At 58.0% G+C, this 24065-nt stretch overlaps 2 protein-coding genes across 8 annotated transcripts in view; both read right to left on the bottom strand.

The window, feature by feature from the left end:
* Nucleotides 1-3808: 3808 nt before the first annotated feature.
* On the bottom strand, nucleotides 3809-5564 carry Hes6 (hes family bHLH transcription factor 6). 2 transcript variants are annotated; one of them, XM_005326374.5, is made up of 4 exons: nucleotides 5357-5557; nucleotides 5193-5279; nucleotides 5027-5108; nucleotides 3809-4792 (listed from the first exon to the last, which is right to left on the bottom strand). In XM_005326374.5, the coding sequence occupies exons 1-4, from the start codon at nucleotides 5435-5437 to the stop codon at nucleotides 4368-4370; spliced, it is 675 nt and encodes a 224-aa protein (XP_005326431.1). In that variant the 5' UTR covers nucleotides 5438-5557; the 3' UTR covers nucleotides 3809-4367. The 2 variants fall into 2 exon arrangements, with proteins under 2 accessions (XP_005326431.1, XP_077874482.1); XM_078018356.1 differs by having other exon boundaries at nucleotides 4544-4792; nucleotides 5067-5108; nucleotides 5357-5564.
* A 4455-nt stretch (nucleotides 5565-10019) lies between these two features.
* The window catches only part of Per2 (period circadian regulator 2), a 41520-nt gene continuing 27474 nt past the window's right edge, over nucleotides 10020-24065 (bottom strand). For 4 of the 6 annotated variants that reach the window (XM_021727032.3, XM_078018357.1, XM_013359167.4 and 1 more), the window contains 10 exons: nucleotides 23906-23993; nucleotides 22897-23059; nucleotides 22708-22814; nucleotides 21755-21919; nucleotides 20610-20849; nucleotides 18219-18988; nucleotides 17161-17347; nucleotides 15133-15325; nucleotides 14153-14303; nucleotides 10020-12190 (listed from right to left, as the gene is read on the bottom strand). In XM_021727032.3, coding sequence (XP_021582707.3) covers nucleotides 12041-12190; nucleotides 14153-14303; nucleotides 15133-15325; nucleotides 17161-17347; nucleotides 18219-18988; nucleotides 20610-20849; nucleotides 21755-21919; nucleotides 22708-22814; nucleotides 22897-23059; nucleotides 23906-23993 — 2214 coding nt within the window. In that variant the 3' untranslated portion in view covers nucleotides 10020-12040. Of the gene's footprint in view, nucleotides 12191-14152; nucleotides 14304-15132; nucleotides 15326-17160; nucleotides 17348-18218; nucleotides 18989-20609; nucleotides 20850-21754; nucleotides 21920-22707; nucleotides 22815-22896; nucleotides 23060-23905; nucleotides 23994-24065 lie in introns of those variants that run through there. The other 2 variants (XM_078018358.1, XM_078018359.1) reach the window with 2 other exon arrangements.

Raw genomic sequence — 24065 nt, forward strand, 5'->3', positions numbered from 1 at the left:
GGACCCAGCCCGGGAGCTCACGTCTGAAGCAGGGAGTTTCTTGAGGACCCTTCTCCAGGTGAGGCGGAGGACCTGAGCTAAGATGCAGGTGTAAAGGGACAGTGTGGGATGTGGGGTCACTCCGTCGCCTAAGGAGGGAGAATGGACAATCACCAGACTGCCTGCAGGGTGCCCCCAGGGAGGAGGGTGGCACGGGGAGGGGGCAGACAGGGGAAGCCAGAGCACGTGTCTTCAGTGAAGGCAAGGCCTCCCCGGGACTGGAAGGGCCCACCGCCCGGCGCTGCGGCTCGCTCACCTGGGCCGCTCACCTGGGCCGCTCACCTGGGCTGTGCTCGCTGACTCCACGGCGCAGGCTCTCCCAGGGCCGACGTCGGGGGCAGCCGGTCCAGTCGGGGGAGCTCGCGTCGCCGCACGGTCCCTCGGGATCCCAGGGAGGGCGGCGGCCGCAGCAGCCTGCCTGCGGTGTACCTGGCGCTACCGGTGACCTGGGGCCGTTGGCTTCGCCCGCAGGGTTGGCACGTGGGGCGCGCGCGGGCCACAGAAGTGCACGGGAATGGCACCTCTCAGGAGCCTCCGCGGCTGGCCTTGCGGCTGGCCTCGGCGGGAGCGGGGGTCCAGGCCTTGACTCCTCGTCGCCTCGGAGTGGCTCCTTCTGGACCCCTCCGAGCGCTAGCTGCCACCAGGTCCGCGATCCCCGTGACCTGTGGAGCTCCGCCCGGGGCTCGTGAGCTCCAGGTTCCCCCAGCGCCCCGGCGACCCCGAAGGTCTGAGTGCAGAGCCTTGAGGCCACAGCGAGCAGCCTGGGGGACTAGGCGGGGCAGTCAGTGGCCTGCTGTGCACGGCTGGAGAGGGGTGAGGAAGGCCAGGTGCAGACAGGATTTAGAAGTCATGCTCACGGGCTGGGTTGACTGGCAGTGGGACCATAGGAAAGAAATCGAGGGAAACTCAACATTTTTTGCCTCCTCAGTGGGTGCTGAGAAGTGCCTAGGATGCCTGTGGAGGGGTGGTGGCAAGTTTGTGATGCTATCAGACATCAGGGCAGAGAAACTTTGAGTGGACAGGAGCATCCGGGAGCCAGCCAGCTGGAGAGGGCATAGGCCAGGTAGACTGGTATGGGGGATGACCTCGAGTTGGGACGGAGGACAGAGCCCTGGGCCTGACGTGCCCACATTCAGAGATCAGCAGAGAGGAGCATCCACAAGGAGACCATGATGACCAGTGAGGCAGAAGATTGTGGGAAGTGTGATGTTCTGGAGGTTGGAAGAAATTTGCCGATGGAGGGAGGAAGGACCTGGGGAGAGGCTGGACTGGGAAACATGCACACCAGGGCCGTCTCCACCCGGCTTGCAGCAGGAGGGTGGGCAGTACCTGATCTGAAAGGAGTGAGGAATGAGGTGCTGAAGTGGGGGTCATTCATGTGGGCCATGCCTGAGCAGGGAAAGGAGGCAGAGGCCAATAGCGCACATCAGATGGGAGAACCTGTTTCTCCTTCCTCCAGATGTAAGTACTACAAATTGTTGTAGGTTGAAAAGAACAATCCAGCAGGGAGACAAAATGGATGATGCAGTGGAGAGCAGAGGCACTGAACAGGTAAAAGGGAGGGACCCAGTGTCCATGTGGGAAATTGGCCCCCGGTGCCTAGTGATGGAAAGCAGAGTGCCTGGTCCAAGGCACAGGTGGATATGGGGAACAGAATAATGCCCCTGCCATGCCCACATCCTAATCTCTAGAATTTTTGAATGTGTTAGTTTATATGGTAGAAGAAATTGCAAATGTGATTGAAGATAAAAGTCTGGATATTAAGGAGATTATCCTGGGCTCTCCAGATGGGCTCCAAGGAAGGCACAGGAGTCCTTAAAAGTACAAGGAAAGAAGGGGCAGAAGAGGAGGATCAGAAGACCCGTGACTATGGAAGGTCAGACAGGGTGCAACACACTGCTGACTTTGAAGATGGGGAAGGGGGCCATGGACCCAGAATTGTGGGTGGAGGAAATGGATTGTCCTCCAGCTTCTAGACAGGAATGAACACCAGCCTGCCAACACCTGATCTGAGTCCAACAAATCCTGTGGGGGACCCCTAACCTATAGAACTTTTGGATAATAAACATGTTCGGGCAGAGAGTACTGAGGATTTAACCCAGGAGTAATTTACCACTGAGCTACATCCCCAGCCCTTTATTTTTTTATTTCGAGACACCATACCCAGCTACCATGTGGTGTTTTAAATCAAGTTCATGGTCATTGGTTGTGATAGACGTAGATGACTAATACACAGGGCCAGGGATTTGAGACAAGGAGGTAATTCTCAGAGAAGGAGGAAGCCAGGCCATCGACTGCTTAGCAGGAGGCCTGTGAGGGAACCCAGGGGCCGTGGAGTGAGGAGGCCACAGGAGATAGTTGTCTGGCGGAGTGTAAAGCCTGTAGTCCCAGGTTCTAGGCTGTGCCATGGGCAAAAGCAGCTCTCACCCTAGGAAAACTTGGTGTGGTCATGGCTGTGGTAATCATTCCTATTTCAGAGAAAGCAAAAGTTGATTCTAAAGATTAGAGAGGCTGACTCTGGACTGGAGAAGCACAGGGCCTGATTCTGGGTCAGCAGCTTTTGACCTTGGGCAGGTCCTGGCACTTTTACCCCAGGTCAGCCTCTTGCACCTTGCATCCTCATTGACCAACCTTCCAGGGCCTCTGGGAAGATGGGGTGAGAGTGATGTCAGAGTAGAGTTGTTCCAAGCAATTCCAGCACCAGAGCTCATCACAGTGGATGTTGTTGGGAGCCTCACAAGGTAGGGCTAACAGGAAGGCGTGTTACCTATTTGTGTCCCTGTGCATCACTGTCTGGGGCTATGAAAATAACCCCAGGAGTAACATTTCCACTCCTCCAGCCCTCCTGGTGGGCCCAACCCTCTCCAACCCTCTCGACAGCTCAGCCCCAATTACTAAAATGAAGCTGCATCTGGTTATAGCCCAGGGCCAGAGGTCTAGGATTGAATTATAGGGAAGCTAGGGTGAACCCCTGGTGGCCAGGACCTGCTGAGAGACTTTGGTAAAGGGGTTGTTGGGAAAGATGCTCTTAAAGACAAATGGCCCAAGAGGAGACCCATGTGTCAATCCTAAATCCTTACATTTCAACCTTACCCAACCCTCAGTGAGAACAAGCTGCTTTGGGATCTTGGAGCAGGAGGGGGCTTGGCTGTGGCAGTGATTGCTGTCGACCGACCCTGTGCTATCTGCAGGCCTTCCCCAGCTTGAAAGGGCAGGTTTCTACATCACAGCTGCCCATCCCTAGGGGTTCTAACTTCCTGGGTCCACTTTGACCTCAAGTTCAAGGTGCTTGCAGCCATGGCACTGCAAGCCATAAACTAGGTGGGTCTCCTTGTCCCCCAAAATCAATGGCACCCAGGGAAAGCTTCTTATCAAAAAGTGACAATGCAAGTAGCTTGACATCTGCATTGTGCTTGTGGATCCTAAGCCAGGGCTTTGACACTTCAAGCCAGATGGCCAGCAATTAGCCATTAGTGTTTATTCCTGGAAGCTCATAAACAATAGACCCATACAAAGAAGGGCCATTTCCCTATGGCTGAGCTACCCTGGAGACAAATCCCATGCCTATGAACTCCTTCCTCAGGAAGAGGAGGCCACTCAGGACCTGCCAGGCAGTGGAGGTGTCTCCACCTCCATCACATTAACTTACTTTGCTAACAAACAGTGAGAAATTTTAAAAGACATTCACTAGTGTCGGAGGAAAAAAATGTGCTTACTTTAGTATCCACATCTCTGACACATTAATGACACATCAGTAATACTTCAAAGGTAGCTAACTCCAAAATTCTTTATTAATTCAACTGGAACCCTTGATGGCAGCCACATACACAAACTCAGGTGTGCTACCAACAAGTTGTACAGAGAGTAGCTCAGAGCAACACTGCAGAATTACTAGCCTCTCCCTAGGCTCTTGGCAGAAGTGGCAAATTCAAGCTTCTGTTCAGGGCTGTGGCCTGAGTGTCCAGCCCTGGGGAGGCTCAGCATCACTCTGTCACTTCTACCCCCGTCACTAGACTGCCAGAAAGGGCTAGCGCAGGTGAATGTGTGAGAGCCCTGGCAGCCTACCAAATTCTTCCTCCTGCCTGTAGCTCCCTCCCTCTACCCATCCCAGAGCTGTAGGTTCCGGGAAAGTAACTCCCTCAAGATACAGGACTAGGGCCTGACTGGGCTGGTCCTCAGGGGCTGCCTTGCAAGCCATCCACTGGAGGAAGGGGAAGGGCAGACCTAGGAGATGTCTCGCAAACTTATTCCACATCTGAACCCCAAGGATGAGGGAGTAGAGTTCAGGCAGGCCTAGCCAGTGCCTGCAGGTCCCTGGCTGGCATTTGTCACCAAGGCCTCCAGACGCTCTGGGGTAATCGGGCCACAGTCAGGCTACCTAGGGCTGGAGGCATGAAGTCCCTTCCCTCAGCAGGCACCCGACTCAGTTCAGCCTCTGGAACCTCCTCTAGGTCAGAGCACAGGTCGTCCCCGGGGCCTGGAGGGCTGGGCAGTGGGGACCCAGGGACCCCTCCGGGGGGCCAGCCACTTCCCCAAGGGGCTCCAGGTGGCCCTGGCAAGGTGTCCCCCAGCAGATCCCGGAAGCTGCTCCCCTCGCGCAGCGGCATGGACTCAAGCAGGTGGTTCAGGAGCTCCGCTGCTACCGTGGCGTCGATGGCCTGGCATGTGGACACGAATGTGTGCACCTCGTGCATGCACTGGATGTAGCCAGCAGCAAAACGCTCACTCGCTTCCGCTTGCAGCTGTTCACGCTCTGCGAGTGGGAGGAAGAGAGCAGCACCCAACGCCATGAGCTGCGACGCCGGTGGCCAGGCCCACCCTGGCCATGGGTACCAAGTTCACCCAGGAGAGGGGGGACGTGAACCCCGCTTTTGGGAGCCCCAGCTACCGTCAGGGCAGGGACGTCGCTGGAAGAGAGGTATTTCAGGGGAATGGCATCCTGGGAGAAGGCACCGGCGCCGGGTCCACGCGCCCCGCTGCCACTCACCACGCGCTCGGCCCCGTAGCGCGCCCTGCACGCGCCGCACTGTCAGCTCCAGCACCTCGGCGTTCTCCAGCTTAGCTTGCACCTGCGCCGGCAGGAAGAGCGGTGAGCCTGGCCGCGCTCCGGGACCCACCCCGCCCTCCCCGCAGCCACCGGCGCCCGCCAGCACCTCGGCGCCAGCCAGCAACAGCCGCAACTCCTGCAGGCTCTCGTTGATCCGCGCACGCCGCTTCTTCTCCACCAGAGGCTTCCGGGCCTGCGGGAAGCGGGTCACTGAACCCCAGCCCGGCCAAGCCTCCCACTCGCCCTTCCGCCCGCGGGCCCCACTCGCACCTTGCGGTCCCCGCGGGCCTCCCAGCAGTCCTCGTCCTCGCGGCCCGCACAGTCCCTGGCGGGGACCAGGGGCGGAGCCATGCCTTCACCGCCAGGAGCGCGGCTAGGGCTGCGAGCCCCCGCGCCCCTCGCAGCACCGGGGGAGTCCCGCGGTCCCGCTCAGTTCCTCGCGTCTTCCGGCTCGCAGCGGCCCCGCCCCTTTTATAGCCACTTATTTGCATCTCAATGCGCCAATTGGCAGCGCGGACTCCTAGCAGGCAGCCTCCAGGCGCCCTTCGGCCAATGGGAGCGGCGTGCTTTGTCCCGCGCGGCAGCCCCAGCCGGTCGGCAGCTGGCGGGGCGGGGCCCTCAGCCCGGCCTCCCACGACCTCCGCGGGGGCTGCACCCGGGGGGCGGCGACCCGGGGGCAGCCGCCTTGAGCTAGCTTGTTTCCTGCTTTCGGCTGCCATAGGACCCCCGGGTCTGCTGTGAGGGGGCTGACCCATTCATGCCGTCCTTCCTCCTTTCTTCCCTCCCACCATCCATCCATCTCTCCGTCCATCCATCCTTGTGTTAGCTCCTCCCTTGGTTCCCTAAACGTGCCTCCCAAGAGTAGCGCTCCAGCCAGTCGCCAGTGGCCGGGTTCTGGAGAAGCAGAACCAAAGTCAAGTCCGTGGACTCCCGATCTGGAGGGGACTTCGTGTCCAGGCTGGGGTGGGTGCGAAGCCCCAGGGAAGTGGGGGTCAGCTGTGCAGCAAGTGTAGGGTCGCCCTGCGATCCCCTCACGCTTACTGCGGACTCTGTGGACACCCAAGCTTGCCGCTTTGCACCGGAATCCTAGTATGGGGAGGTCCGCGGGAGCTCCTTCCCAAATCTTCCTTTAGGTTCTTTTCTCTTGGTCACCTACCCCCCCCCCCGCGCAGCCCCCACCTCCCCGCACACTGCCAGTCCTTCCCTGGCTCCCCCACCGGAGGTCCGTTGTTCCCTGGTCACATCCCTCTTTCCCCCAGAGCTCCCCTCATTTTCCCCAGTTTCCTTCGATTTCACCCCCCCCCCCAATACACACACCTCTTTCTTCCTCTCGCCCTCACCCCGCACAGCCCTTCCTTGTTCTCTCCCGCGCCCCATGAGCCCACCCTTCCCTGGCCCCCACCGCTTCCATCGCCCCTCCTCCTTTGCTCCAAATCCCTTTCGTGCTTCCCCCCAAGTCCCGCCTCGCTTTTGGCCCCCGCATCCTCCCGCCCGGCCGCCAGCACTGCCGTCTGGCCGCCGTAACTTGATGCCCGTGACAGTTGGCAGCTGCAGCCGCTTCAGCGGAGAAAAGCGGCGGCCGCGCCAAGAGCGACAGGTGTTGTCCGCGCCTTTGTCTCGTCCGCTTTGTCCCGCGGGCCTCAGCTGACACGCTTGTGTTGGCCAGACGCCCGCGACCCCCACAGCTCGCGGCCCATCTGGCCGCCCAGCCTCGCCGCGGGGTGCATGGGCCGCGGGACCGCGCCCCTGGGCAGCGCCCTGGGGACCCTGACCTGGTCCTCTCATACCCCTCGCAGCCTGTCAGAGCCTGTGCACCCATGGCTTCTTGGCACTCAACCAGCCTTCTTCCTGAACAGGCTCTGAACCCACCTTCAGCGAGGGCCTCCTCACTGTTCAGGTCTCAGTTTCCTCTCCATGTCCTTAGGAGATGCCTGCCCCGTCCGCTGGGTCTAGCCCAACACCCATCCCCGCAGCAGCACCTAACCTAGTCCTGCACTACTTTCCCGTGCTGGGATTGTCAAGGTCTGCTCTCAGCTCCTCCAGGCTGTGAGCAACCCTGCTCAAGGGCCCAGTTCTGGCCTAGGACTCCTCTCCACCTCCCAGCACTGCAGCACAGAACTTGACCCCATGAACTGTGAGTAGGGAAGGGCCAGCGTTGGTAGCCTGGCTGTGAGGCTGTTGGAAGAGGAGAGCCACAGGACACCATAGCTGGGCAAGAAGCTCCCCACCCTCCATTCTCCGGAAGGCAGGTCTGGCAAACCTGTAGCTCCCCAACAGAAGAACCATCACAGGCTACAGATATGATTTGGGTCAAAAGATTTGAAAGTCCCCAAAGTCACCTCATTGGCCTCTCATCACCTGGTAGCCCCTCTTGCCCACTCTTATCTATTCCTGCTCTGCCTCTGGGTTACTCCTGTATGTGCAGGCCCCTGAGATTTCCCCTAGCCTATCATTTATCCAGCATGTGTGCATGCGCGCGCTCGCGCACACACTCACACACACACACACACACACACAAGTTCCAAAGCCTGGCTCTATTCCATGTACCCTCCAGGGGGGCTGCTCAGACACCCAGTCAGTCTTCCCCCAACTCCTAATAATGAGACTGATGAGGGGTGGTGCTGAATGGTGGATCCTAATGGAGCCTGTAGATGACCTGTGACCTTAAAGTCCTTTACCACTTAGACATCACCTCTCAGGGAAGGAGACTCCCACATGAGTACAATTAAGTTTCAACTAGTTTAAGAAACAGGAAAAAATAAACTCAGTAATGATTTTTGCACTCCCATGTTTGCAAACTTGTATTTCTCCCAATATCTAAGTGAACCAGGCCAAAAATGTTTTAGGATGCTCTCCATGAAAGTGTTCCTCCTGGGATAGCATGATCTGGGAACTGGGGGAGCCTCTAGGAAGACACTGAGATTGACTGGGGAATTAGGTATGAGGGGCAGAAAAGGACATGATAAAGCCCAATGGTACAAGTAAAAATGAAGGCGATAAGGAACTCCAGGAAAAACGCAGCCCGAGAAAAGAAATGGTCTCTTAGTACAATTTGGGCTTATAGAGCAACAATTCTCTTATAGTCACAGCGATGTAATGCTGTTTATAGGGTTTCAAGATTTAAAATCCCTCTACAGAGAAGGCAAGGAAGGCTTATTTATAGTTGTCACTGACAGCCCATCCAAGGGAAACTGCCTGGTTCCAGACTGGCCAGATTCAGCTGCCAGCTCAAATAAGAAATGAATCAACAATGGAAAAAGGAAAAAGGGATTTTCAGCAGTTTGATCAAACTAGGGAGAAGAGGTAGATGAGTCTCTGCCAGTCTTACAGAAGAAAGGATAATTTCTAGAACAAATACCAGGTGGTGATACACATACGTAGACTTAACTGCCCGATGACATGAGTCTGAGCTCCTTGGCATCTGGCAGGCCCAGATGTAGTTTTTATTCTCAATGTGAGGAAATTCAGGAACTCTGCTTTGGTTATAGGTCATGATGTCTCCACTTTGACTTTAAAAGCATACTAACAGAAGTGAGGGCTGGGACCTGGGTGCTGAAGAGTCCTGAAGAAGAGTTGAGGGGAAGAGGACTGAGACATGCCTCTGAGTGACCAAGTACCCTGAGAAGGAAGAGGTTAGGACTGGCCCGTGCTGGAGTTAGCAGAGTCCTTCTGTGTTGGACTGAAGTCGCTTAGGCCCTCCTGCAGAGTCGATCTCAGTTTCCTTCAGTGGGTCTATTGTCGGGTGGCTTGGACTTTGTCCCAGAAACCTGGCTACCTCATCTTGGGGCCACCAAGCCTCGTCTCCTTCCTTCTTCAGGCCTCCCCTAGCCAACCCACTTCCTGCCATTTGTCCTTTGGACAGATTCTGCCTTCAAAGTTTGCCTGAGCACAGACTTCCTGAGCATTTGGGCCCTTTGATCCCCCTAGAGCCAGGAACAGAGTTCAGCAGAGGCTGAGCAGCGCCATGGTGGCCACAGGCTGACCAGTTAGCAGCAGGAGTGACAGGCCATAAATTCCCAGGGGAACAAAGGCAGTGACCAGCCTGCAGATGTCCAGGCCCTTGTGAGCAGTCTGCCCAGGAGACTCAGAGAATCTCCTTTTGAAAAGGAGAAATAGAGAGGGTTTTTAGGGTTAAGAAAAATGCAATCACAGATCTTCCAGAAGTGCTCAGGATTCAGTGAAGCAGCTATCTGGCAGTTCAGAGGTTTGCAGCCACTTTGGTGTTACTAGGACTCTGCCTTAGGTCCCTTCATCAGCACTGGTAGTTAGACAGCCAGGCCGGGAGCCAGAGTTCAGCCCACCTCCTGCCCAGGGAGCTCCAGGAAGGCTGAGCATTGGGCCCAGGATCCATTTACCCCTCTGTTTAAGAAGTGGGAGGAAGAGGGGAGCAGGCCTCCTCACACCTCCCCTCCGTGGACAGGTTCCACAAGACTTCCCCCCAGCAGGTGGTGAGGCGGGAGGTGTGTCAGGAGTGCCCTGCCTGTCTTGTTCCCCAGGGGACAGCATCCTTCTGACTTCCTGGCCCTCAGCTCCGTGGCAGAGCCATCAGTCCAGCTGGAACTGACGACGGGGGTGGGGGCTGACCGAGCGGGGCCTGGGGTCTAGCAGAGTGGAGAGGGGCTCTGGCGCTGAGCCAGGCAGCACGTCCCGGGACGGCGAGTGAAAAGGCTGCAGGAGGGAGGACAGGACTGCGTGAGTCCACGTGCATCAGGAGTTCACTCCATGGCCTGTGGTGAGTGGGTAAGTGGGGGCGAGAGTGCTGGAGAGAGGCAGAGCAGACTGGAAAGGGACCAGCAGGGGGCCACAGGAGGGACCCCTGGGGTCCAGGATTCCCTGATTCAGAATTGCTGGAGTGTGGCATAAAAAAAAACAAACAAAAATACTCAAACACCTCTTGATCATCTTTTACCACAAAACAAAACAAACATGCAACTTAAAATAAAAATATATTTGCTTTATTTACCAATTTTCTAAAAGGCAAAAACATCATAAAAAGACACAAGCAGTCACACAGATATATTGCACTGGGTGAGGAGAGTTTGGTTTGTGCATGAACAAACCACTTGTCCGGCAAGGCTCAACAAATCATCACGTAAACTCTGACGGCTTATTTACACATCTTCTCATGAATATATTAAAAAGAAGGCTCAGTTTAAAACAGAGAAAAGGTTTTCTGACACCCGTGTAAGCACACACACTAGAGAGACAGGACTCGATGCTTGGCATCATGTAAACAAATTCACAAAATCACCCTATGAAGTCAACTTCTGAGCAGTTAACAACCAGTGAGCATGGAGTAAATACAATAATGCTGATGGAAAACATTCACGGCAGGAGAGAGAGCATTTTGGCAGTTTTGTGTTTGGAACCCTAAGTGTAACCTTAGTCTACCATCTGTCCCTTAGGATCTGAGGCGGAGGCAGCCAGCCGCCCACCATGCTCGTGAACACAGACTACCACCATCGCTTGGGCAACTGCAGGTGCTGTTGCTTTGTAAATTAAAAAAAAAAGTGTTCTTGTATTAATAAAAAATAGTATTAACATTCAGGCATAAAATGGTTTTATGAGGAGATGCCACCTTTCTTGTAGCTGTTTTTTTCCCAAAGAACAGGGAAACCTGCTTCCTATCAAGCATCACGGTCTTATTCCAATTTTAAGGGAACAGATTCACCAGCTGCAACTTCTTACTCACAACAGGGACGAACATTATACTTTCCCAGCAGCCTTTGGGATACCTGGTGCACGTGAGTGTTCTAAAGTCGGGCAGACAGACTGGTCTTCTTCCCCAAGAGTTCAGATAATCTGGAAGTGTGGCAGTGCTGGCAGATGTCACAGCAGAGACCTGAAGCTGTACCAAGAGAGGACAGGCACATGAAATAGTGAGGGCCAGGCAGCCCCAGGGTGTAGGGGGAGGGGAGCCCACCGTCCTGGAACACGCAATGGAGTCAGCAGCGGTGGGCCGCCAGCTCCTGGTTGCCAAGGCTGTTCTCTGCCAGGAGCTGGCACTGGCTTTGCTGGGTCAGAGCTGATGTCTGAGAGGCTCCGACCGAAGCCCAGACACGACTGGGTCCCCTGCAAAGTGGTCAAGGCTTGGTTTGCAGGGGAGGTCACCATGAAGATATGACTGGTCACGTACTTCTCTCTGCTATTGACCATCTGGTCTGAAGGGGTGTGAGGACGAGGTGGAAACGCTCCCAGGATCTGGGCGGGCATCAGTCTGATGAAGCTGGTCACACAAACCACTGGGCTCTGTTCAAAGCTGAAGCGAGCATTTCAACTTTGTTCTCTACAAACAGGAGCACGTCAGACCAAAATGTCCACCACCGCGGTCCTGGAAGCCAAGCGGCGAGTTAGGTGCACACCACCTCATGTGAAGCCTTTGAAGAACACGAGGAGAGGCTGTTACCTCTGCAGTATACGAACCAACACCTGGCTGGACTAATGACCACTGCGGATAAGCCCCTGAGGAGAGAAGTTGATCCAATCTAAAGACTCCCTGGGAAGCTCCAGGACACTGGAGTCCTCAGCTCAGAGCCACTCATGGCTTCCTGGCCATTTGTCACAGCCTGCCATGATGTCTTGGGTCAACCCACAGGGGCCAGTGGATGCTGGTGCACTGGACCAGAGGTCTCACTGTGGTTGAAGAACTTCCAAGGGCACTGCGGCAACTTCCCTGAAACGTCCACGGATGGGTCTCCATCTTCTTCAAGTCCAGCAACAACCCAAATCTCTGCTCCACCCCCAAACTCCATGTTTGTATTTTAAATATGAAAACATATTTCTTCCTAAACCCTTCCTACTCTCCAGTTTTAAATCACCACTTCAGAAAACTGTTTTTTTTTTCCTAAGACAAGAAGCAACGTAAGCATCTATGTCCATTTCATTAGAAGCAAACGTGAAGACCTTCCGTCTCTTCCAGGCACCGTCTACGCAGGTCCCTGCCGTTGGCCGGGGTTACGTCTGCTCCCCCGCCCTGGGCCTCGGGGCTTGCCCACTTTCCTCTTCTTTGGTGTCGGACGCATCGCTGAGTCCCAGGGAAGGAATGTCCCCCTCATATGACACACAGATGCTGCCCTTCTCTTCACTTTCACAGTAAACACATTCCTTAAAGGAAGAAAGGTGACAGGTGAGAAGCTTGGGGCTGGGCCTTGGCTGCAGAGGCTCCAACTGAGTGGGATGCAGGTGACCAGGTGTGGCGTCTGCCTGTGCCTGGAGCTGGACTCTGGTCTGGAGGGTGGGCCACAGCACGCTAAGGGTGAAAGTGTCAGGCCGCAGTGGGCGGGCGTGGGGATGGTGCGGCATGCTGCGGCGCGCTGGACAGACGTCCACGAGAGCCACAGGAAAGGGCTGCAGGGGCTAGACGTGTCCTCACGTTCCTCCCACCTTTCTCTCCAGAGGTGGTGCCTCACCCCCCTCAAGCCCGGGCTGCACTCAGGAAGAGCGGGCTGCACTCAGGAAGAGCGTGGGGCTCTTGGGGAAGTGTGCACTCCCCCGGTCCTCCTGGGAGGACAGCTGCACTCAGGAAGAGCGTGGGGCTCTTGGGGAAGTGTGCACTCCCCCGGTCCTCCTGGGAGGACAGCTGCACTCAGGAAGAGCGTGGGGCTCTTGGGGAAGTGTGCACTCCCCCGGTCCTCCTGGGAGGACAGCTGCACTCAGGAAGAGCGTGGGGCTCTTGGGGAAGTGTGCACTCCCCCGGTCCTCCTGGGAGGATAGCTGCACTCAGGAAGAGCGTGGGGCTCTTGGGGAAGTGTGCACTCCCCCGGTTCTCCTGGGAGGACAGCTGCACTCAGGAAGAGCGTGGGGCTCTTGGGGAAGTGTGCACTCCCCCGGTCCTCCTGGGAGGACAGCTGCACGTCACGCCCTCATATCACCCTGGCTCCCCGTGAGGAACGGGCCCTTGCCGACAGCTAGCACCAGGTCGCCTGCGGCCTTCAAGGCAGGGGTCAAGTGACAGGAGCCTCAGCGGAACCTAGCACCAGGTCGCCTGCGGCCTTCAAGGCAGGGGTCAAGTGACAGGAGCCTCAGCGGAACCTTCCTTCACCCTCGTGAGACCCTGGCCAGAACCGCCCGGCGAAGCTGCACCAGCCCCGGGAGGCCTGGGGTCCTGTGCTACGCAACAAGGGAGACTCAAAGGCAGCCAGAGCCAGCGCCAGGCGGCCACCCGAGGAGAGGGTTCCTGGCAGAGGGAGGGGGCGAGGATCCTGCGGCAGTACCTGCGGGGGACCCTGGGAACAGCCAAGAGGCCAGAGCAGCTGGAGGGGAGGGAAACTGGAGAGAAGAGATGGTGGCAGGTCTGGATGGCCAGAGACGGGAGGCACTTGAGCACTGAGCTGGTGACCTGACTCTGGGGAACAGGGAGGCCACTGACCACAACTGGGAAGCCACTTGAACATGCAGGTGCAGTGCCACTGTGGGGGCAGTGGAGGGGTGAGAGCACCTGGCTTCTGTCCACTGCAAAGCCAGTGACGGATCTTCTGGTGGCTGGCGGGAGTGACTGGAGATGGGGGGAGGGCAGAACGTCTCTTTCTGAGGGTGATCAGGAGCTTGGTTTTGGACAAGTCAAGCTCCAGAAGACCAGAGCCTAGGGACCACTGTCCCCCGCTGGAGCAGGGAGGCCAAATAGAGGAAGAGCCTCACGCAGAAGGGAGGCCAGGGGAGGCAGCGCCAAGGCCAGAGGCCAGTGTGGAGGGGTGAGGCTGGGGAGAGGGACTGGAGTGCACGCGTGGCTTTGAAACCTGGGACCAGGATGCGCAGGGGGTAGAATCGAGGGTGCAGGAGAGGGTGCAGGAGAGGCCCTTGGCTTGTTGAATGCAGACAGACTGAAGGGGAAGCACTGCGAGGTCAGCACGAGGCTGAGAGCTGGCAGCAGACCTCAGGGACCATGCTGAAGAGCCAGCGGCAGGGGGCCCTCCAGGCAGGCTCGGCAGAGTTGGAGAAGCTTTTCCTTTTTCAAGAACTAAACTTATTTTCAGATTTTTTAATTTACAGAAAAGTTGCAGAGAGAGCACAGTGAGTGTCCTTTGGTGGACTTTTGGGACCTGATGGAGAGTGGGTTTGTGAGCTTACCGCCACGTTGATGGCTGCGGGCAGGCCCCCTGTCTGGACCCACGGGTGGACCTCCCGCAGCTCCTGCCTCTGGCCCTCGGTGAACCAGGGCTGGGACCTCTGCAGCAGCTTCAGCTTTTCTCTGTCTTCCTTCAGGACCGACTCCAGATCCCTTCAGGAGGATTGGAAATAAGAACGCTTCAGGAGGGACTGGTCGGGTTTGTTTCAAAGAACATGCTCATTTCTGCCCCTCTTCCAATGTTCATGACAGTTTTAGATCATCTTGTTTAGTGCAGATTTCCTTTTATTTAAGATAAATTCCTTCATTTATAGTAACAATCTCATTAGCAGATAATCTGTAGTCGTTCTATTAAAATGGTGATCTGGGTCAGATGAGAGGAGCCAGTATGTGCAGGGGCAGCCTGGCCTCTGGGCTGGGCGCTGCAGGGGCGTGGCTACCCGGGAGAGTCTTACACCTGGGCCACAGGCAGCATACCTTCCCCTGCACCTGGCCAGTGCTGCCCTGGACTGCAGCTCCTAGAGATGGAGCCGCCCCTGGCCCACCAGAGGCTCAGCTCTCCTCACCATGGAACTGACCTTTCCTTCCCACCGTCCCTGAGCCCAGCCTCTCCTACTCAGCGGTGCTCTCCAAGGACAGGGACCACATCCAGGTCCAAGAGCAGCCTGACGTGGACTCGGTGCCTAAGCACAGACCCCGGTCACCACAGAGCTGCAGATGGCCTACCTTGGCTCTTGGTTTCAATTCTCAGACAAGACACACATCTACCCCACAGGCTGACTGGGTAACAGGGCACAAATGTGTCGTAAAAGTTGAGCATGGCACTAGGGAGGCTACCCTTCCCCAGCGGGTCCCTGGAGGGGAGCCCTGCTTCTCTCTTCTACCCTCGCTGGCGGGTGTCAGCCGGCCGCCTGTAGGCATGGCCTGCTGTTTCTGTGAGTAGCGGGCCAGCCTCCAAGCACAGGAGGCTCTGAGCGTTTACCGGGAAGGCAGCTGGTAGGTCATCATGATGCTGTCGTCCGTGTCCGCCATCAGCAGCCAGATGGGGTCCTGCAGGACGTACTTGATGAAGTGCTCACTCTGCCCCTTGCTCCTGTCCATTTCTGCTTTGTGATGATTCTCTGAAGAGTCAATGCTTCCAAAATATTTGCTGGTACGACTGGTGTCACTACTGCCTTTAAAAAAACATGATATGGGGAGTCGAAACCTTGAAGCATGGGCCATGTCAGTGCTGGAGAGCCGGGCTGGCCGAGGCGGGGGCTGTGCTGGTGGCGCGCGGCTGTCCAGGTCTTGACCGACCTGGACGATGGAATGAGGGCCTGACTAGCCCCGTGGAGGGCCGCTTGCCTGGGGAGGCTCTGTGAACCACGGACATCCAGAGACAGGCAGCGTCCTGGGGGGAGGAGCTGGCCCACAGTGCCCTGAGCCAGCGCATGTGGGCAGAGGTGACAGTGCACCTCTCTACAAGCCCAGGGCCAAGGAACGTCCACTCGGGAGAAGGGGGCTCTGGTCCTGGGGACAGTGTGGGCCACCAAGTCATCATGGTTCCAGTCGTTTGAATGATCCTGCTCTGTACAGGTTTGTAGCTGAGAAGAATAAACTGCTACCAAGGGGGACAGAGGTGACCCAGCAGGGACCTGGGGGGTGAGGCCTACAGAGGAAACGGAAGCAAGCAGGCAAGGTATGGCATTCCGACTGGCCCGGGCCTGCCACGTCACCAGGCTGGGAGAGCGTGGTGGGCAGGCAGTGCACACGTCTGCACTAGTGGACCCCTGGGGGTCTGTGGGCAGGGTGATTCTGGCCCTGAGCCTACGATTCTGGTAGAGGCCCTCCTGTGTGAGTCCTCCAGGTGTGCCACACACCAACATGTCCACACACACCCACGTGTCCACACACACTGTGTCCACACACACCAACACGTCCACACACACCCACATGCCCACACACCCACCTGTCTACACACACCCACCTGTCCACATGCATCCATACACACCCATGCATCCACACACCCACCTGTCCACACACACCCACGCGTCCACACACATACCCACTTGTCCACACACACCCATGCATCCACACACACCAACGTGTCCACACACACCCACCTGTCCACACGCATCCACACACACCCATCTGTCCACATACACCCACCTGTCCACACACACTGTGTCCACACATACCAATGTGTCCACACACACCTATGTGTCCACACACACCCACTTGTCCACACACACCCACATGTCCACACACACCCACCTGTCCACACGGATCCACACACACCCATGCATCCACACACACCCACCTGTCCACACACACACGTGTCCATACACACCCACACGTCCACACACACGTCCACACACACCCACGGGTCCACACATACCATGTCCACACACACCGTGTCCACACACACCCACCTGTCCACACACACCAACACGTCCACACACACCCACATGCCCACACACCCACCTGTCTACACACACCCACCTGTCCACATGCATCCACACACACCCACGCATCCACACACACTCACCTGTCCACACACACCCATGCATCCACACACATTAATGCGTCCACACACACCCACCTGTCCACACGCATCCACACACACCCATCTGTCCACATACACCCACGTGTCCACACACACTGTGTCCACACATACCAATGTGTCCACACACACCTACGTGTCCACACACACCCACCTGTCCACACACACCCACCTGTCCACACGGATCCACACACACCCATGTATCCACACACACCCACCTGTCCACACACCCACCTGTCCACACACACCTACGTGTCCACACACACCCACCTGTCCACACACACCCACCTGTCCACACACACCCACGCGTCCACACACACCCACGCGTCCACACACACGTGTCCACATACACACACCTGTCCACACACGCCCACCTGTCTACACGCGCCCACCTGTCCACACACACCCACGCGTTCACACGCGCCCTCCTGTCCACACGCGCCCACGCCCCCAGGGGAAGCATACCAGCCCCACTGTGGGACGCGCTGCAGCCTGGCGAGCTGGATCCCAGGGAACCCGAGGTGGCAGAGGCCCCACTCCCAGACAGGGCTGACCCGGTGGCCGAGCAGAGGTCCTCACTCAGCAGCAGGTTGAGCAGGTCGCTGGACACAGACAGGGCGTCACTCTCCTGGGCATCCGAGGGCTCTTCTCGCTTTAGGGACAAGGAGAATCAGCATTGTTCCTGGGGCTCGGCCACACACAGAGCACAGTGAGGCTGGGGGGAGTGGGCTGGGCTGGAGGGGCGCTGCGGGGGCTCGGACACGAGCCAGCCTCCTCCGGCCACATGGGCTACAGGAGAACTGGGCTGTGCTCCGTGACAGCCACTGAATCGACGTGACTTCAGGAGTCACACAAGACCACAGGCGGCAGACGTGGAGCGAGGGCCCCCAGGCCCACCACCCGCGTGGTGAGGCTCTACACTTGAGAGCACTGTCCGGGGGAGCACCCGGCCCCGGGGCCTTGAAACCCAGAAGGCAGGCAGCACCCAGCAGCACAGTCAGGAGCAGAAGACACCCCGAAGGGCCCACTGCTCTGTAGAGGAGCCCTGTGCCCCTGCAGAAGCAGGGGACCCCAGGAGAGGTCCCTCCTCTGAGCACAGCACACTGAACTGTGGCTGTCATCCTACCAGCCTGGAGGTGGAGACCGGGGGCACTGGCTTCAGGGTGGGGAGGCACGAGTCCCCTTCCTCCTCCTCCTCCACTGTCCCTCGGGGGTGGCAGAGGTGTCGTGGTTAAACTGATTGCGCGTCATCTTAGGAAACCCACTGAGAAGTGAGGCCACAGGCACTCTCCGCGAGTCACACGCGGCTATTTGGGCTCTGTATTCACCACAGACACTCTGTCGCCCTTCCCTCAGATCCCAAGACACTGCAAAGCTCCGGGTCAGAGCCTCTGGGAAGTGCTGACTCCAGCTTGGTGGGACCCTCCCGCGCTCACAGCCCCCAAGGCTGAGACCCCGGGGCACTGGCCTGCCTTGCAGTGTGTCTGCAGCCTGCTGGGAGAAGGGCATCAGGGAGGCCTTACTGTGGGGGGCGCCTTTGCCTGCTGGTCCCGAGGAGCGCCAGGCGTGCAGTCGGGCCTGGCAGCTGCTGTTCCAGGGTGGCCCAAGGTCGCTGTGGCCGCAGCGCTGCCCTCGGGTGGCTCCTCCATCTGCAGCAGGTTGAGCTGCAAGGGCGAGCTGCCTCGGGACTGGAAGAGCGGCGGTGAGGCCCTGCCTGCGGCCACTGTGGCTGACGGCGGGGTGGCTGGGCGAGGGCAGGGCCGCCTGGGGAGTGGGGTCTGCTGGGGGACCTCGGGCTGGGAGCCAGGAGTCACTCCAGAGGGGAGCCTGGGGTGGCCGGGGAAGAAGGCCTGGGGCAGGTTTGGGGCCACTGGTGGGAAGGGACAGGTGGGGAGCATGAGGGCCACGAGCGGGGCCACAGGGGCGCTGAAGGGCAGGGGCTGGACTGCCAACTCGTGCTGGGGACCCACAGGCAGGGCGGGCACCGCGAAGCTGGTGTGGGGAGCTGCAGGCGGCGACACCATGGTGCCCGGAGCTGGGAACATGGGCAGGGGATATGTGGGCACTGCAGCGGGGAAGGCCAGAGCAGGGCAGCTGGACTGGGATGTGTCTGAGGGTGACCAGGCCGTGGCACTCAGGCTGGCCAGTGGGCGGCGGTGGGGCTCCAGCCCTCCAGGCCCTGCGCTCTGGGAGGGTCCCCGAGGCCTGGCCCTTCTGGACTTGAGTTTTCGGTTCTTTCCTGTTTTTTTCCAAGATGAGTCTATCCCAGAAGTACTTCTTAGTCCAGGAGCAGCTAAAATAACAAAAGCAACCAGAGTTAAGTATTAGAAGTGTGTGGCTCCCGTAGTTCAACCCTGACACCTGAGGGTTCAGACATCTGCGTCCCAGCCCTGTGCTCCCGAATGCCAGCCCTGGGTCCACCATAGGGTGTCCCTGGCCCTTGGTAAAGAGAAAACCCAGGCAAAATGTTAGATTTTTCATACGACTAAAGTCATTTGAAGGACTGCCCTGAGTTGCACGACCCCCCTCCTTCTCTTCTTCTGATATTACCAGGCCCTTTCTATGAAAAGTGGTATGAAAAACTTCTATTTCTCAAAACACATAAATAAAAAGTTGGCCAGCCTCTGCTGTTCCCAGTATTTGGGGGAAAAAAGATACATTGGTTTGTGAAAGTGGAAGGCAGAACCGCTGACCTCATCTCCCGTATCTCTAACTCCTAAAAAGGAGAGGTCTCCTGCTTTACCTGTCAACACCTGCGCCAAAGCCAGAAGATCAGAGGGAGGGGGCTATGGTTTGGCTCCTGGGAGTCCCCAAAGGCCAACAACTGGGAGGTGGGAGAACTTGTAGGAATGAGGAGGAGGTGAGGCCACTGGCCTGTGCCCTGTGCCTGAGGTCCCTGCCCTTGGCCTGGGGCCTCAGCCGCTCCTCTTTCTCTCGGCTTCCCCTAAGCCCTCTGGCCATGATATGCTGGGCCACTGCAGGCCCACAGCACAGGGACAAGCGATCTGGACTGAAACCTCTGAACCCTCAGGTAACTGTCACAGTGACAGAAGGCTGGATGACAGTCCCATGTGCCCTGGGAACCACGCTCCTCCTCTGCCATGGCAGGGCTGCTGGCACAAGGCCCTCTTCAAGAGGATGAGGGCTCAGTGGGCTCCAGTGCCCTCCTGGCCGTGGGGGAGGTTGTCCCAGGAATCTGTTTCCCTCCCACTTCCTGCGAGCCTCGTGGGGCTCTGGCAGACAGTGTGTGGGGACACCTCCTGTCAGCTGGGCCTAGGGGTTCCACACCTCGTTTCAAGCCAGCCCAAGCAAATTGCTTTTGCGATTCAGCCTCCATGTGGTCTACTGGAGGTCTGTTCCCCTGGAGGAAAGAGTGGCTAAAGCATTGGGCTCCTCGGATAGCACATGCAGGCCTGTGCAAAACGCTCCAGGCAGCTGTGTAAGTTGTGCACTGCTCAAACTGCTAGGGAAAGGGGACAAGTGGGAGGTGGAATTCTGGGTAAGCTGGGCTCATAGGGTAGATCTGTTCAGGATCAGGAGGGCAATCCGCATGGGCTGGGTCATCCTGAGTGTGGCGATGAGGGTGAGAAGGAAGAGTGAAACAGCCATCCCTGGCTGAGGAGCGGCTCATGGTGGAGCACGAGCTCAGTTACCCGGGCAAGGAAGGCCTGGGCATGGCGCAGCAGCAGCAGCCGGCTCCGTTCCACAGGGGCTGGCCCGCGCCGCGCTGCTGCTCACAGCGCTATTTCCTTGGGAACACAGCCAGTCCTGGGGATTTGACCCACAGGCTCTGAGGCCCCCGCAGCTGCTCTCCCCCGACCTTCCTGGGACACACTGCGTCCTGAAGCCAGCACTGAGCTCCACCACCTAGGTCAAGGCCACAAGCCCACGTCTCGTGGGGCACCCGCACTTACTGCTCTCACTCGAGGGCCCCCCAGATCTTTCTCGTGAGTAGTAATGGCAGTGAGCCGGGAGCACCCCGAGTCTCCTGGCTCCACGGAACTTCTGCAGGAAGCTCTGCTCCTCTCTCTGCGTGTGCGCGGCCAGCACTTCCTTGGTGAGGCCCAGGTTCTGCAGGGGCCCCTTCTCCTGGCCCAGACTGTGGGGCAGGCAGTCCAGGGACTCAGGTCCACTCGCTGCGTCCTCCACCATCTCTGAAACGGGACAGGCCTCTGGTCTGCATGAGCCCCACCACTCCGTCCCACATCGCCCCAGCGATGCGTAGGTCATTGGCGAGTGGCTACTTCCCGACGCCCATGGCACGAGATGGAGTTCCCAGTGTCTTCCTTTAGCCCGCTGGGAAGGTCACCGTGAAGGGCGCAGAGCAGCGCCAGGGGCGCCTGCGCCAGGTGGCTCAGGAATCAGAGCCTCTTCCCATGGACCCTGGGAACCTCAGGCCTTGTGTTGAGGACGCTCTACAGCTGTCCCTAGCCTTTGTCACTTATTGTTATTGTTTTAAAATATCTATTTTTGTAGTCGTGGATGTACCTTTATTCACTCATGATCAAACGTGGGGCTGAGGTCAAGCCCAGAGGCTCACACGTGCCAGGCGGGCGCCCTGCCTTTGAGCCCGGCCCGGCCCCAGCCCTGGTCCTCAGCCTTTAGACACAGGAGGCGGCCGAGGTGCTGCGCCTTCCCCGCAGGGGCAGGGAGGACGGGCAGGCGGCACCGACTGCCCTGAAAGGGACAGATCCTCATCGTCCCTCTCACTTTTGCTGCATCACGGTCCAGCCCTGAAGTGGGGAGGGCGAGGAGGGCACGGCAGAGGTGGGCGTCCAGGGGGTGAGAAGGCACCCAGAGGGGTGCTCCTCTCCCTGTCTACAGCCAACCAGAGCAGGTGGCTGCCTCCACGGGCCAACGTGGCAGGGTCGGAGTGGCTGTGGGCAGACCTGGGGCCACACCCCACTGCGCACCATGCACCTCGGGATTTCCTGGAGCCCTCACAGGGCCGAGGCAGGGTCTCCTGATAAGCTGAGCTAGACTGGAGGCGGACAGCAAGGGCCTCCCCAATTTTAAGATCAGACTGCTTGGCATGTCCTCAAACACTCCACAGACGCACCTGACTCAGGCTGCGGCTTTTTGTCCCCAACGTGGACGATGGTGCTGCTGTAGCTGCACTGACTGGTGAGGGACACCACGCTCTCAGCCTTGCCGGGCAGCGTCAGCGAGCTCAGGCGGGCACTGACTTCCCTGCGGCTGCTCACCTTGGCGGGTGATGCTGCCCCTGAGGAGACAATGGAAGGAACAGGCTCAGGCTACGCGGGACTCTGGACCACGTGTCAGCCACCCACGTGCGTGCCACAGACGGCTGGCCCTGGAGCCTGTGCTCAGTGCCCTTCACAGGAGAAAGGTGACAAGAGGGAGTTCCACAGCAGGACGCTTCATGCGCTGATCCCAGTCCTCTGCAGGTGCACTGCTGCTAGGTGGCTGTGGGGCCTGGGTCAGAGGCGCAGGCTGCAGCCCGTGGCCCTCTGGGGGTCTGTGGGGAGGGGCTCCTGAATCTGAGCAGCAGTGGCAAGCAGTCCCCACCCTGTGTGTCGTGAACAATGGGACACCCCGTGGGACCCTGCTGGTGACCATCACAGCACCATGGCACCCAGCAGTCTGGGCTCTCATCTGACTCATGGGGGTGCTCTAACACTCTCGGGCAAGGGCAACACCGACACCCTCCGGAAAGGAGTCCACTTCAGGGTGACAAACCAGAAGCGACACAGCCTTCTGCACGGGGCTCCTGGGCTGTCTCCGGGCCTCTGACAGCACTGATGGGTCCTGTTCTCAAAGCCCAGTATCCCCAGACCTGGGTCACCTTGAACTTTAGCTTTGGCACAAAGGCTGCTGACTTTCTAGCCACTTTGATAATTTTGAAGATAGCCCCTGGCTTCACACCATATCCATGAAACCACTCCAATAAGTGAGGAGGAAAGACGGGTGCCGCAGGGCTCCAGGTGCATGGGGTTCAGCACCGAGGGCTCAGGTGCTCACACAACACACAGCTCGGAACAGACGGGGTACCTTCTGCGTGCAGCCCAGGGCTGGCTGTGGCCTTTGGTGACGGGATGTTGGCTGGGGACGCACACTTCCTCTTCAGGGTGGCAGCCTCGCTGCAGCTCTCCAGGTACCTGGTGGATGGCCAGAGGATCCATGTGGGCGTGCAGCACGGCCACCAGGAGGCCAGGGTGGACGTCAGGAGGGCCTGTGTACCTGATGACGCTGTCCAGGCAGCTGATCTGCTGGTAGGAGCAGGTGGGCTGGTCCTTGCAAGCCAGCTCCTCGGGGACACTAGCCCTGGGCCTGCTGGCTCCCAGGCTGTCCTCTTCTGTGGCAGGAACATCTTTCCCCTGAGCTGGAGGACTGCTCTGCATTTCTGAAAAATTGACAAAATCGTTCTTTCGCCTGACACTTTCCCCCAAAAGATACTTTATTCTTATAAAGCATTTTAATTCTACCCAAAGATAGGCCCACGACTCCACGTCTCACAGACGTGGAAACCCCATGATGGCTTGATGCCCAGCAGCCAGTAGGTGCACATCCCAGAGCGCTGCAGAGGGGCTCAGAGGCACCATCGCCTGCATGAGGGCGAGCCTTGAGCGGGATTCAGGCACTGGGCCCTGGCTGTCTCTGCCGCCCAGCAGCAGGACAGGCAGTTCTTACTTGGACTCCTGATTTTGGGGACCAGTGAGACCCCAGGTGCCTTTAGCTTCTCCTGAGAAGGATAGTGTTTTCGAGTGACCATAATGGCCTCTTGCCTCTCATACTGTGGTTCTGTTTGGTTCTCAGCACAGACAGGACATCTGCTCCCTTGGAGCCTCGTGCCAACATCCTAGCATGGTTCCTCTGCGGACAGGTCTGGTTTTGAAAATCGTGGCAGCTGGGCAGATTCTCCAGGGCAGTGGTGTGTGGTGTGAGGGCTGAGTGTGAGCATGTGGCTGCAGGACCACGCTGCAGGCAGGGAGGCAAGCCATGCCACCATGGACAGGCACAGCCCCCAGCAGGGCCTGGGCAGCAGAAATACGCCCCGCGTCCCACCCGACAGGCCTGCAGGCCACCAGTACTGTGGGACACCAGTGTCTGTCCTGGGGTATGGAGGTGGCTACAGGGGCCTTGCTCTCACTGCAGGGCGTACAGCACACACCAAGATGCAGCAAGAGCCCTTGGCTCTGCCATAGCTCAGTACTACTAAGGAAAGAGAGAGTTATCTCTTTACTTTTACCTGTAACAGATTTTTTCTTTTGTTCTCCAGATTCATGAGAAAAATGAGTTTTGGTTTTCGTCTTGTCGTTACCATTTTTACAAATTTCCTTGAGAAAAACAGAACAGACACGTTATTCATTCTGGGAGACCTCCTGCCGTCTGTCCCCACAGCGGGCCGA

The sequence above is a fragment of the Ictidomys tridecemlineatus genome, chromosome 7 (genome assembly GCF_052094955.1).
Source record: "Ictidomys tridecemlineatus isolate mIctTri1 chromosome 7, mIctTri1.hap1, whole genome shotgun sequence".
Lineage (NCBI taxonomy): Eukaryota > Metazoa > Chordata > Mammalia > Rodentia > Sciuridae > Ictidomys > Ictidomys tridecemlineatus.

Coding starts and splice junctions, on each gene's coding strand:
- Hes6 (XM_005326374.5), bottom strand. CDS start 5,437: ATGGCTCCGCCCCTGGTCCCCGCCAGGGACTGTGCGGGCCGCGAGGAC. Junction 5,280..5,356: donor AGGCCCGCGGGGACCGCAAG/GTGCGAGTGGGG, acceptor CGCTTCCCGCAG/GCCCGGAAGCCTCTGGTGGA. Junction 5,109..5,192: donor TGTTGCTGGCTGGCGCCGAG/GTGCTGGCGGGC, acceptor CTGCCGGCGCAG/GTGCAAGCTAAGCTGGAGAA.